This window comes from Tenrec ecaudatus, chromosome 8 (genome assembly GCF_050624435.1).
Source record: "Tenrec ecaudatus isolate mTenEca1 chromosome 8, mTenEca1.hap1, whole genome shotgun sequence".
In the NCBI taxonomy this organism is placed as follows: Eukaryota; Metazoa; Chordata; class Mammalia; order Afrosoricida; family Tenrecidae; genus Tenrec; species Tenrec ecaudatus.
The window spans coordinates 163,971,503-163,984,270 of NC_134537.1; the positions used below are offsets into that span (position 1 = coordinate 163,971,503).

At 45.3% G+C, this 12,768-nt stretch overlaps 1 protein-coding gene and 1 pseudogene across 1 annotated transcript in view; one reads left to right on the top strand and one right to left on the bottom strand.

The window, feature by feature from the left end:
• Positions 1-12,768, top strand: part of MBOAT2 (membrane bound glycerophospholipid O-acyltransferase 2) — a 174,395-nt gene that overhangs the window by 102,716 nt on the left and 58,911 nt on the right. The window contains exon 5 of the mRNA XM_075557133.1: positions 893-948. Within this exon, the coding sequence (XP_075413248.1) occupies positions 893-948 (56 nt within the window). The remainder of the gene's footprint in view (positions 1-892; positions 949-12,768) is intronic.
• On the bottom strand, positions 10,511-11,730 carry LOC142454561 (heterogeneous nuclear ribonucleoprotein A/B pseudogene; annotated as a pseudogene).

A 12,768-nucleotide genomic window follows, 5' to 3' on the forward strand; every position in this document is an offset into this window, starting at 1 on the left:
GGCGACAACCAGGCAGGTAGGGACTCGAAGGCCAGACGCTGGCTACCCACCTGAGCTTCCTTCAAGGGTGTGCAGTGACCCAGGCAGGCTTGCACCCTGGAGAGCTTAGTCTGTCTGCAGGCAAACACCATCGCCTTGGCGTCTGCAGTTTCAGACAGTAAGATAAATAAGTGTAGCTCACTATTCCTCAATATTGGTCTGTATAAGCTGATATAATAGTTTACATGTTAAAATTGGTTCCTAATAGTTCCCTTATATGGATGGTTCTCTCCCCACCCCACCCCCTTTCTCAGCTATTGGTTCAATTAGAGGTTCATTGCATGGGAAAATACTGCCATTTTCTTGCTTGTCACATGATTTTAAAGTTACCCCATTTGAAAGGTGCCTTGATTTAAATGCTTTGCATAATTTTCATCAACTGGGCTCCAGAGAGACAGGAACCTTTGCCTTTGTGTTTCATTCACCCTGTTTCCCGACTGTGTTGTGTTGTTCTCTACTTCTCCCCAAAACACCTATGATGCTCATCTTCGGTGGTAAGCTGTGTTTGCACAAAGTACTGAGTCCAAACCAAGAGGTCAGGGTCCCTTTAGGGTTCCTTGGGGACAGTGCAGGAAATGATGACCTGGTGCTAGACTATTGCTGACTCCGGCAGGTGGTTTTTCATGGGCAGAGCCTGTCCCCACCCCCAGCCTCCCACATCTTAACCCCAGGAGAGGCCCCGGTTTCCCTACACCTTCCCCAAACTTAGTAGCTCATGAGTCAGTTCTTTGAAATCCTTTGATGGCCCTTTAGTATTTAAAAAATGTAAGATTTTGTATTCATATAAGCAAAATCAAGACTCTTCCTAATTACTTTTACTTCTTTATAATATATATCTTTTATTTTGTTACAGCCCAATGATGATAATTACGCAGAAGATCACTAGTTTGGCTTACGAAATTCATGATGGTAAGAATTTTGAGGTTAATTTTTTATCACTGGAAAAATCTTTCTCAAACATTTCGGTTGAGGTATTGGTATAACTTTCTGCTCTCAGGGGTTGGGTGGGGGAACTGAATAGAAAGAAAGGCAGGGAATAAAGATGGTCCCTGATTGAACTCTGCTGTGGTTAGTAAAGTGTGCTTCGCTCCTGCATGCTGTAGTGTTAATTTTCCAATCAGTCTTTGACCAGAATGTATGAGTGTGGTTTAGTCATATAACTCATATTAGTAGCAGTTAAAACTATATAAAAGAAATTACTATTCTAAATAAATCAGATTTTAATAATTCCTGCTTCATCTCCATGTTCAATTTTTATTGACATTTGAATGTGCTCGAGCCCTCCCCCACCCGGGCACACAAGCACACCTACTGATGCACACTGATCGATACCAGTACATACTTTGTTAGTATATACTTTGTATATTCATGCTTGTGTGTCATCTTCAGTGCTCTAGCCCCACGGCATATTTACACATCCTTATCTTGTGCCATCTACCCTGTTTCCCCGAAAATAAGACAGCATCGTATATTAATTTCTGCTCCCAAAGATGCACTAGGTCTTATTTTGAGGGGATATCTTATTTTTCCATGCATAAGAATGCGGTACACATTTATTGTTTATTGTTTTATTAAAGAGACCTCGCACTTCCTGTCTGCTCCAGCTGCGCTGCAGCCAACAGTGAGCTGTGTGGCAGCGCCCGCCACTATGATCCAGAGTTACGGTAGCTTCGGGGGGCGGGGGGGGGCGCTTATTATCAGGGAGACCTTATTTTTAAGGAGGTTTTATTTTCGGGGGATGCCTTATATTTCAGCAAGAGGCAAAACTGTAAGTAGGTCTTATTTTCAGGGGATATCTTACTTTCAGGGAAACACGGTACTAAGGAAGATGCCTGCCCATTTTCTAGTAAGAGTGTTCCCCTTTGTCAGTAGACCAGACTTGACCGTACATAAGCAGAGGGAGTGTATTCCTTTTTTTGACTCTTTTGCTACTAACAAATAAAATGAATATCGGGAAGGGAGGTGGAATTCACTGCTTTTGAAAAAATATCTCTGATGTGTAATCAAATCTGTGCGTTCAACACCATCCTCTCTGCCCTCAGAAAGTAGAAGACCGCCCCCGGGAGGCACTTTGCTGGAGTGGAAGGAGCGGGTATTTGAGGGAGGGCAAAGCTAGTCACAGATCTCAATTCTCAATTCTCCACCTTCCGTGGTAGCATGTCATTTGTAAATTCAGAATGGGATCCACTCCGGAGGATGTAGTGGGGCGTTGGATGCCTTGTAGCCCTTGCATCCTGCCTCAGTGTCACGGGCGGGAACTCACCAGCCCCTGGTTTGGAGGGCGTACTCACCATTCAGTGTAAGCTCCCCACTGCTGCATGGCTCTGGGTCTCTAGAGCATGCCCTTCTCTCGGGTGCTGGCAGCATCCTCAGCGAGGATGGAGCTTTGCTGTGAGTGGTAGACATGAGCATGGGAGCATCAGGGCTCAGGGATGTACGCTTGTCAGCGCGTCTAGAAAAACCCTTCTTGCATTCCTTTGTCTGTGAATCAGGGTTTGGTTTGGTGTCAGAGCCTTTGAGTTCCCGAGTGTCTTCACTCCGTTGTTAGACCTCTTCAGAGGCAGGACCGAGAGACCAGGAGCTGCCTCTTTAGAACCATTCCGAGCTAGCTGGGCCTTGGCAATGCAAGGAGAAAATTCTTTCACCGTAACTTTTCAAAATGGTCCCTTCGGTTCCGTCCCTCCTGCTAGACGATTACAGACCTGCCACATCCCCACACCTCTTGTCTTTGTTATGTCTTGAGGGTTGATGGAGCCTGATGAACTGGATACCTGTGTTTCCTGTGCTAACCTTAAAGGTGAGGGCCTCTGTGTCAAGGTCTTCATGACTAGCGCCAATTGAGGTTGTCCACCAAAAGGATAAGCCTGGGATTGAACGCACAGCGGATCACCGCCGTGACGGGAGCAGGAAAGCCTGTGACACAACAAGGGATGAGGCAGGCACGTTGGGACCAGGCTACAGGAGGCAAGGCACGTGCTTCCAAGAGAACTCTCCCAGGAAGGCCCCACAGGCTCAGATTCCATTCCCCCCAGCAATGGGCTGTGACAGTGCACGTGAAATGTTGTCTGCCGGCGAAACTCCATAGAGACTCAGTACCCAAAGCGCTTATGAGAGCTGGTCACATGGGCACCATCTGCTTTGGAGAGGACAAAACTCTGGACCCACTCGCAGAAGGAAAGCAGGTGTTTGGAATGAACCACACTGTTGGTACCAACATTCTAGACACACCAAGCTGCACCATTTAGAGAAGGGTATTTTTAATAGCTTAATTGGCATATTTCACATATCATACAATTTAGTCATTTAATTATATTAAGCTTTATGCCAGCAGATCTCAACCTTTGGGTCGTGACTCCTTTGGGGGTTGAATGACCCTTTCACAGGCCTAAGACTATCAGAAAACACATATTTCCAATGGTTTTAGGAACCAAGACGCCGCTCCTCTATCCTTCTCCAGGTGGGTCTGCCTACATGCAGATATGCCCACATACAAGTACCCAGCGTAAAGACTGTTAGCCATGCTATACCATGCTTCTAGACAAAATTTCATTTATTTATAATTCGAAATCAATATTTCACAACATATAATTACACATTGTTTCTGTGATGAATCACTATGCTTTCATTATGTTCAGTCTGTGACAGTGAAAATACATCCTGCCTATCAGATATTTAGGATGCTCGTATACTTCTGGAAGCCATTCTCCCGGGGGGCCGACAGGCAGGATAACCAGGCAGGAGAGCAGAGTACAATTCATAACAGTAGCAAAATGACAGTGATGAAGTAGCAACAAAAATAATGTTATGGTTGGGGGGTCACCACAACATGAGGAACTGTATGACAGGGTCGTGGCATCAGGAAGGTGGCGAACCATTGCTTTATGTGATGATCACCACATCAGTTTCTGAATATTTTCTCATACTCAAGGTTGTGTCTCCCCACTTTCCCTCCATCCTCTCTTGCCATGTCCCCACTCAGCTACTACTGTCTCTATAGGTCTATCTATCATGGACTTCATCTACAGAAAACCCTACAAAACAAAATCATATAAAGCAAGCAAGCAAACAGAGCCAATAACAAGGACAAAACAAAACAGAAAAACGTCCATCAAAGAGAAAGTGGAAAATACGCAGACACGGAACAACTTTAAAATGAGGCCTGCTCCAAGCGGGCCCCTGCAAAGGGATTGTGGGGTTCTGCTGTCACCTAGAGCCCTCTGCAGACAGGGGCTCGCATATGAAGCTCTGATACTGTCCCCTCCTTTGGATTTGGGTTTCATTATTTACAATCCTTAGATTGCACAGGCTGGTATGCTGCTTCCATGTGGGCCTAGTTGGCTCCTCACTTAGATGGCTGCTTGGCGGAAGATAAGCCTGGAAGATCCTAGGCGCTGTTCTTATTGCTGGGCACTCACTGTCTCTTTACTTCACCATACTTTGCTGTAGCACCCATATCTTTTTGTTTATTTTAATCATTTTATTGGGGGCTCTTAACAGCTCTTACCACAAGCCATACATACATCCATTGTGTCAAGCACATATGTTGCCATCATCCTTTTCAAAATATTTCCTTTCTACTTGAGCTCTTGGTATCAGCTCCTCATCCCACCACCCCTCAGGAACCCTTGATAACTTATAAAAATTTTTTTTCATGTCTTACACTGACCAATGTCTCCTCCCTCCTTTCACTCACTTTTCTGCTGTTCCTCCCCCCGCCCCCTGTGCAGTGGGGGGGGCATGTTATATGTAGATCATTGTGATTGGTTCCCCATTTCTCGCCCAACCTCCCCCGCTACTCTCACTATTGGTCCTGAGGGGTTTATCTGTCCTGGATTCCCTGTGTATCAAGTGCTTATGTGTACCAGTATACATGTTTGTTTGTTTTTTAGCAGCCATCCCTTCAGTTAAGGTTTTAGAGAAGGTTTGGGATTACGATGTCCTTTCTGACAAATGCAGCAGCTGAAGCACAGCCAGTTGACATGACTTGCCCTTGTTCCACAGCTGGTTAACGCAGGAACCATCACATTGGACAACCAGTGTTCTTAACCTTTATGCCGTTTCCTGCAGACATTCCCTTAACCAAAACTGGTTCTTAGAAAACGAAATACATGTCTAACAAGGTAGAGAATGGGGAAAGGAAAAAATAACAAAGCAGATAATAAATAGTAGTGCTAGCTGTGAAAGGGGGATATTTTAGCAGAGGGCCGGGAATTCACAAGAGAATACAGTAGACAACTTCGGGCCAGATATGAGGAAAGTGATTGGAAACCTGCAAATTTCTAAACCAGACGTCCGAAGTTGGAGGAAGGCTGGAGAGCTGGTATAGGCAGCAATGCACATCCCTGGTCAGAGCGCAGGGGCATGCCTGAGCAAAGAGAAGGCACCGTCCATTGTCTGCCACCATTGTTCATGCCCCAGTTAGGTTGGAGAGAATTTTCCAATTTGGTTGACAGGTTCGAATAGAAATTTTGCCAAGTGGATAGATGCTGTTCCCCCCCCACCAAAAAAACAAAATTTGTCCAGAATAGGAAGTAATCATAGACTATTGTAGTGTTATACTGACTGACTATTGAACAAATACCCAAACCATCCAGTTGCTGTTTTGTTGACTTCACCTCCTGGGACTGCATGGGCATCGGAACAGAGTGTGCTGCTTAGTTTCTTAGAGGGGTACAGGGGCTGGCAGCTCAGATCACCAGACCTTTTTTCCTCACTTTCCCTGGGGTGGACTTGAACCTGCAATCTTGTAGTTGGCAGCCGAGCACGTGAACCATTTGTTTTACCCCGTGACTCCAAGCAAACAGGATTAAACAGCAAACCCTGCCCAGCAGGTCGATTCCAACGCATGAGCACTGTGTGTATGCAAAGGGCGTCAATCCTAACAGACTATGGGTGACCTCGACGAGAAGGGGGTTCCAGAACACTTCATTGGGCCCATCGGGAACCGATAGAGGGATTGCAGGTAGTTGTTGGATCTGCAAGGAACTCCTAGGAAGAAGGATGGGTTTTCTATTCCCACTAGGAGCGACAGCCTCAGACACTGAGAGGGACAGTTCTACTCTGTCCTAGAGGGTTATTTTGAGTTGGCATCAACTCTGGCAGTGAGCTTTTGCTTGTTTAACGTGAACAGAACAAGGGAATACCGCATGGTTTAACATCAAGAAAGGTGTGAGAGGGTGTATCCTCTCACTGTGCATAGTCAATCTGTATGCCGAGCAGATAATCTGAGAAGCTGGATTATGTGAAGAAGGTGGTGTCAAGATAGGAAGAAGGTTTATTAACAACCCTCCCTATGCAGATGATACAATGTTACTTGCTGAAAGCCAGGAGGACTTGAAGCACTTGCTGATGAAGATCAAGGACTGCAGCCTTTGGTATGGATTACAACTCAATGTAAAGAAGTCCAAAATCCTCACAACTGGGCCAATAGGTAGCATCATGATGAACGCATATAAGGTTGAAGTTGTCAAGAATTTCAGCTTGCTTGGATCCACAATCAGTGCTCATGGAAGCAACGGCCACAAATCAAAGGATGCATTGCATTGGGTACATCAGTGGCACAAGACCTCTTTAAAGTATTGAAAAGCAAGGATGTTACTTTGAAAATCAACATGCGCCTGGTCGAAGCCATGGCATTTTCAATCATCTCACATGCTTGTGGCCATTGGACAGTGACTAAAGAAGGCCAAAGAAGAACAGATAAATGGTGCTGGTGACACACATGTCAGGTACCAATAGAGGTTGCCAGACGAACAAATGAATCTGTTCTGGAAGAAGTACAGCCAGAGTGCTCCTTCAAGACAAAGGTAGTGAGACTTTGACGAACTTTGGATATGTTGTCAGGAGGGACCAGTCCCTGGAGAAGGACATCGTGCTTGATAAAGTGGAGGGGCAGTGGACAAGAGGAAGGCTCTGGACACGATGGACTGACACAGGGCCTGCTTTGTGGGGTCCAAACATAAGAACAAGGGTGAGGACAGCTCAGGACCGGGCAGTATTGCCTTCTGTTGGAGTCACTGTGAGTCAGAATGGACTTGGCAGCACCGAAGAGCATGGGTGTGCAAGGCTGTAAGTCATTACAAGGCTGTAAGTCTTACAAGATTACACAGCCTCCTCTTTCTCCCTCTGAACATCTGCTGGGTTTGAGTTTCCGGCTTTTCAGCGACCATCCCAACCCCTGATTCACTGGGGCACCTGGTCTCTTGAACAAACAGGGTAGTGTGATTATGTGAGTGAATGATTACACATGATGGCAGGGGGCTAAGGAAATTATGATACAAGAGCCTCATTCTCTGTCGTCGACAGGAAATAGCTAACATTTCATTGTCAAGTCATATCTAAGCATAAAATTTAGAAATATGGAAATAAAGAAAAATGCGGCTAAAATAATTGAAAGTAGTTTTCTTTTGAGAGCAGAATTGAGGACATTTGGCACCCTCTGCTCTTTTTTTATTGGATGCCATCTAATGCCCTTATCTGTCATTTAGAACATAGAACACACTTACCTTGATAAGATAAAAATCCATTAAAGGGAGCGCTAAGCCCAAACTCACTGACATTGGAAAACAAAACAAAGACAAAACTTACTGCCTTCAAGTCAGTCCCTACTGACAGCCACCTTACAGGTCAGAGTAAAACTGCCCCTTTGGATTTCCTAAGCTGTCAGTCGTTACGAGAGCAGAAAGCCCCATTCTACCCCCACTGAGTGACTGGTGGATCCAATCTGCTGACCTCATCTGTGGCTAGCAGTCCCACTCAAAAATCCATTGTGTCCCTGGGAGCAGTTATTTAAAAGAAAGGTTTACCAGATAGGCACCAGCTGCAGTGCCTCACATCATGAATTCTGGCATGGAATTTGCTTTTATAAGATTGAGTATATTCACCCTTAAAGGGTCGGCTTCTACTAGGGGAGAGACTGCCTCACCTTCCTTCAGAGCTCCACCGCACCCTTCCCCATTCCTTCCTAACTTTCCTCGCCTGTAACTTCCTCCCATCTGTTGTCCGTGGTTGCGTCTCCTGTTCCCCCGGGCCTTGCACTTCTTCATCATACTTTCAGTGGGGACCTAAAGGATTGCAAAACCCCAGTTGAACCCTGCCTCTTTTTCTTCATGAAAGAATTTTGAAGACTGATGATAATTATTCATCCTTCTTGGTATCAAGACATGACAGTTAACCAAGAGGACCTTTTGCTGTGATGTATGTATCAACAGTTGTATTAAGTTTTTGACCCTAAAAACTGTGACCAGCATTTCTTGTTGTAGTTTATTGAGTTGTTGGACTCACTTTTCAATATTATGATGCTTTTAAAAATGTACAAATTAGTTTATTTCATATCCATAAAGATTTGGATTTGTATCCTCTCCTAAGATAGGTAAAATGAAGTCACTGAGTGCCTTTGCGTGGCTCCGAGTCGAAGGTTATTTTCTGTGTGCTGTACTGCCATATTAAGCTGTCCTTCTGGCGCCTTTGGTTCGAATCCACCAGCTGCTGTGAGGGAGAGAGAAGACTGCCTGCTCCTGCAAAGGTGGGCCGTCTCGGAAACCCCGTGAGTGGAACCTTGTCCATAGCAGCGTGTTTGGATTTTGGTTGTTGCTACCGTGTTACTTCTGCTGCTGTGTGCCCTCCAGTCAAGTCTAACTCAACAGAGCGTCACTGCCCCGGAGGACTTCCTGGGCTGCTTTCCGGACAGCAGCAGATCGCCAGGTCTGTCTCCTGCAGAGCTGCAGGCCAGGTCGAGCAACTGATATCTGAGTTAGCAGCCACGCGCTTCACCAGTGTGTTGGGGCTCTGTTTTACGTAGATGTAAACATTTTTGCTCGTTCTTAACCTTTAGTTGACAAAGACAACCTCCATACCAAAAGAATAGATAAATAAGACAGCAACAAAAAATGAGAGTGCTTTTATTTCCAACCTTGGTTTCATAGCTGCCAACCCCATTTTATTTCTATATCTGTATATATGTAAAGTGTTAAGGACATATAACTCACATACCATACCATTCCAACCAATGGTTTGACTATGTTAAAAAGAGGTGTGGAATCATCTTCACAGATGATTAGAGCATTTTCTTCATTCTGGTATCCATTATTAGTAGCTCCCAACCTTCCCTGCCATATCCCTCAGGTAGCTATTAATCTAGTTACTGTCGCCATAGATTTAACTGTGCTGTATTTCATATAGAGGAAATCATACAAAAAGAAAACCATCAATGGCAACACAAGAAGACACAGAAAACCTTAGTCCAAGCAAAAGCAGACTAGAAACTAAAATTAAACCAAAACCCACTGCCATCAAGTCAATGCTGACTCATAGCGACCACCTGTGGGTTTCTGATACTGTAACTGTTTATGGTAGTAGAAAGCCCAGTCTTTCTCCTGAGTTGCTGCTGCTGGTGGTTTTGAACTGCCAACCAGTGTGTAACCACTACACCAAACTAGAACAAGTTAAGATGGGTCAAAAAATGGAAGACAAATGATGATATGTTAAATTTTAACCTTGCTGTCTCTTCAGTCATCAATGCTGCAATGCCCTTTGTCGGAGAGTAAGACTGTTGACATCCCTGCTCAATGGTCCAAGGGGATTCAGTAGTGGCTTAATCCATATGGGGACTCTGCAAATGGATTTGGGGCTTTCACTGTCATTGGTAGCCTTCTGTAGACCAGGTGCTCAGAATTCCCACCTCTGGTCTTCGATTTTATTTCCAATCCTTGGATCACATGGACTAGTGTGGTCCTTCCATGCTTGTTTTAAGATAAACTTTTAAGACCCCAGTTGCTATTCTTTCTGATAACCAGGCACCATCTAAATTCTTGACCTCACTTATCCATATCTTCAGCAGTCATTTCATGAGGGCTAGTGTTGAGCAAGACCACATCATAAGAACTAATTTTTCATAGATTAGGGCTTAACATTAAGTGAGAGCTCAAAATCCATTTGTATATCTAAAATGTATGTATATTCTTAGTCCACTTTAGAGGCAACATTATCAACTTGATGAGGGATAATTTACATAATTTCCATGGGAAATTTGGTAATTCTAATAATAAGTATCAATCTAGACAGTGGTATAGAATTTAAAGTACTATTGCACCATTTCACTATTGTGAAAAAGGAAGAGTTTTTGAGAAACATAGATAGGAAAGCTATCTGGAACATCTATGAGGTGCTCACTTATACAGGTGTAAAACTTGCGTAATTGTACGCTGTTTAAGAAAGCAGTGAAGGTTAAGACAAGACACAGGCACAGGTTTTGTTAAAAATCATTTTATTGGGGGTCTCGTACAATTCTTATCACAATCCATACATACATCCCTTGTGTTAAGTACCCCTGTACATTTGTTGCCATCATCATTCTCAAAACATTTGCCTTCCACTTGAACCCCTAATATCAACTCCCTATTTTCGCTCCTCCCTCCCTACTCCCCCCTCCCTCATGAACCCTTCATAATTTATAAATTATTATTATTATGTCTTTTTTTTTTGTTTCAACAATAAAACTTTAATTATTTTTTTGAGGAGGCTTGAAGTTCAAATTCAGGGTGGCAGCTCTGTCAGAGAAAAGGTCTGGTCTCCCTTCAACATCTGTGGGCCTGGCATTCCCTGGAGATCTCCGTGTGTCTTGGCATCAATCTTCCTGTGGGTCTCAGTGTAGGATCTTAGGTCCAAAGGATGAGCTCTACTCTCAGCTCCTCTTTCTTGGCGGTCGTAGGTCTTTCCTCCTCTGCTTGCTTCTCTCTCCTTCTATCTTGTAGTCGTAGCCGTAGCCGTAATAGCCATAGGGCGAGTAGTCGTAGCCGCCATAGCCGGGCCCGTAGCCCTGCTGGTAGCCGTAGCCCTGGTTCCAGTAGTTGCCGTAGCCCTGATTCCAACTCTGACTCTGACCTCCACTTCCACCACCACCACCACTGCCTCGGTTCCCTCGGTTGCGGTTTCCACGGCCCCCAGAGCCGTACTGCTGCTGCTGGTAGACCTCTTTGGGCTGGGCCTCCTTGATTTCACACTTGCTTCCACTGACGGTGTGAAACTTTTTCTCCAGAACCTTCTTCACAGGTTCCTCTTCTTTATAGGTGATAAAAACAAAGCCTCGTCTTTTGTTAGACTTTGGATCCATGGGAAGCTCAATGGCCTCAATCTCTCCAAATTCACCAAAGTACTCCCTAATCTTCTCCTCAGTGGCCTCAGGATTCAGACCCCCAACGAAGATTTTCTTCACCGGATCCTTCTTCACGGCCATGGCCTTTTTAGGGTCAATAACCCGACCATCCAGCCGGTGCTCCTTCTGGTCTAGTACCTTCTCCACGCTGGTTGCATCTTTGAAGAGGATGAACCCAAATCCTCTTGACCGTCCAGTGTTAGGATCCATTTTTATTGAACAGTCAACGACCTCTCCAAATTTGGTAAAATAGTCTTTCAGATCCTTTTTGCTGGTATCCCAGCTCAAGCCACCAACAAACATTTTCCCCGCGTCCTCCTCGTTCTTGCTGGCGTTGATCTGGTCTCCCTCGGCGCCGGGGTGGCGGCGGTCGCCGTGGTGGCTACGGTCGTCGTCGTGGTCGCGGTCGCGGTGCCGGACCCGGCCAGCGACTCGCCCTCGGGGGCGGCCTCGTGCCCGTTTTCCGTGGCGCCGGTCGTCTCCATTGGCTGCTCCTCACCCGTTTCCAACATAGCTAGGCCGGTGCGCGGCGGCTCAGCTTCCCTCTGGCCCGCGTAGTTCCGCCGCCTCTATTTTGTCATTTCTTAAACTGTCTGATGTCTCCCTTCACCCACTTTTCTGCTGCCCATCCCCCAGGGAGGAAGTTATATATAGATCCTTGTAATGGGTTCCCCCTTTCTACCCCACCTTCCCTCCACCCTCCAGGTATCACCACTCTCACCTGAAGGGGTCATCTGTCCTGGATTCCCTGTGTTTCCAGTTCCTATCTGTACCAGTGTACATCCTCTGTTCTAGCCAGATTTGTAAGGTAGAATTGGGAGCATGATAGTGGAGGGAGGAAGCATTAAAAAGTAGAGGAAAGTTGTATGTTTCATCCTTGCTACCCTGTACCCTGACTGGCTCATCTCCTCCCCGCAACCCTTCAGTAAGGGGTGTCCAGTTGCCTACAGATGGGCTTTGGGTCTACACTCTGCATTCACTCTCATTTATAATTAATGTTTTTTTGTTCTTTGATGCTTGATACCTGATCCCTTTGACACCTCGTGGTCACACACGTTGGTGTGTTTTTTCTATGTGGGCTTTGTTGCTTCTGAGCTAGATGGCTACTTGTTTACCTTCGAGCCTTTAAGACCCCAGATGCTGTAAGTTTTGATAGCCGGGCACCATCCGCTTTCTTCACCACATTTGCTTATGCACACATTTGTCTTCAGTGATCGTTTAGGAAAGGTGTTCATCATGGAATGTCAGTTTGATAGAACAAAGTATTGTTGCGTTGAGGGAGTACTTGAGTGGAGGTCCAGTGTCCATCTGCTGCCTTAATACTACACCTATAAATATATGCACGTAGATCTATTTCCCCACCATCCTATATGAATATGTTTACTTGTATACATGCCTGCATTTAGACCTCTATAATACCCTTTGTCTCCTAGTTCTTTCCTCTATTTCCTTTTACTTTCCTCTGTCCCACTGTCATGCTTAGCCTTCATTTGGGTTTCAGTTATTTCTCTCGGTCACATTGCCCTAACCATGCCTCTCACAACCTCCTTGCCACTAAGTTTGGATCACTTGTTGCT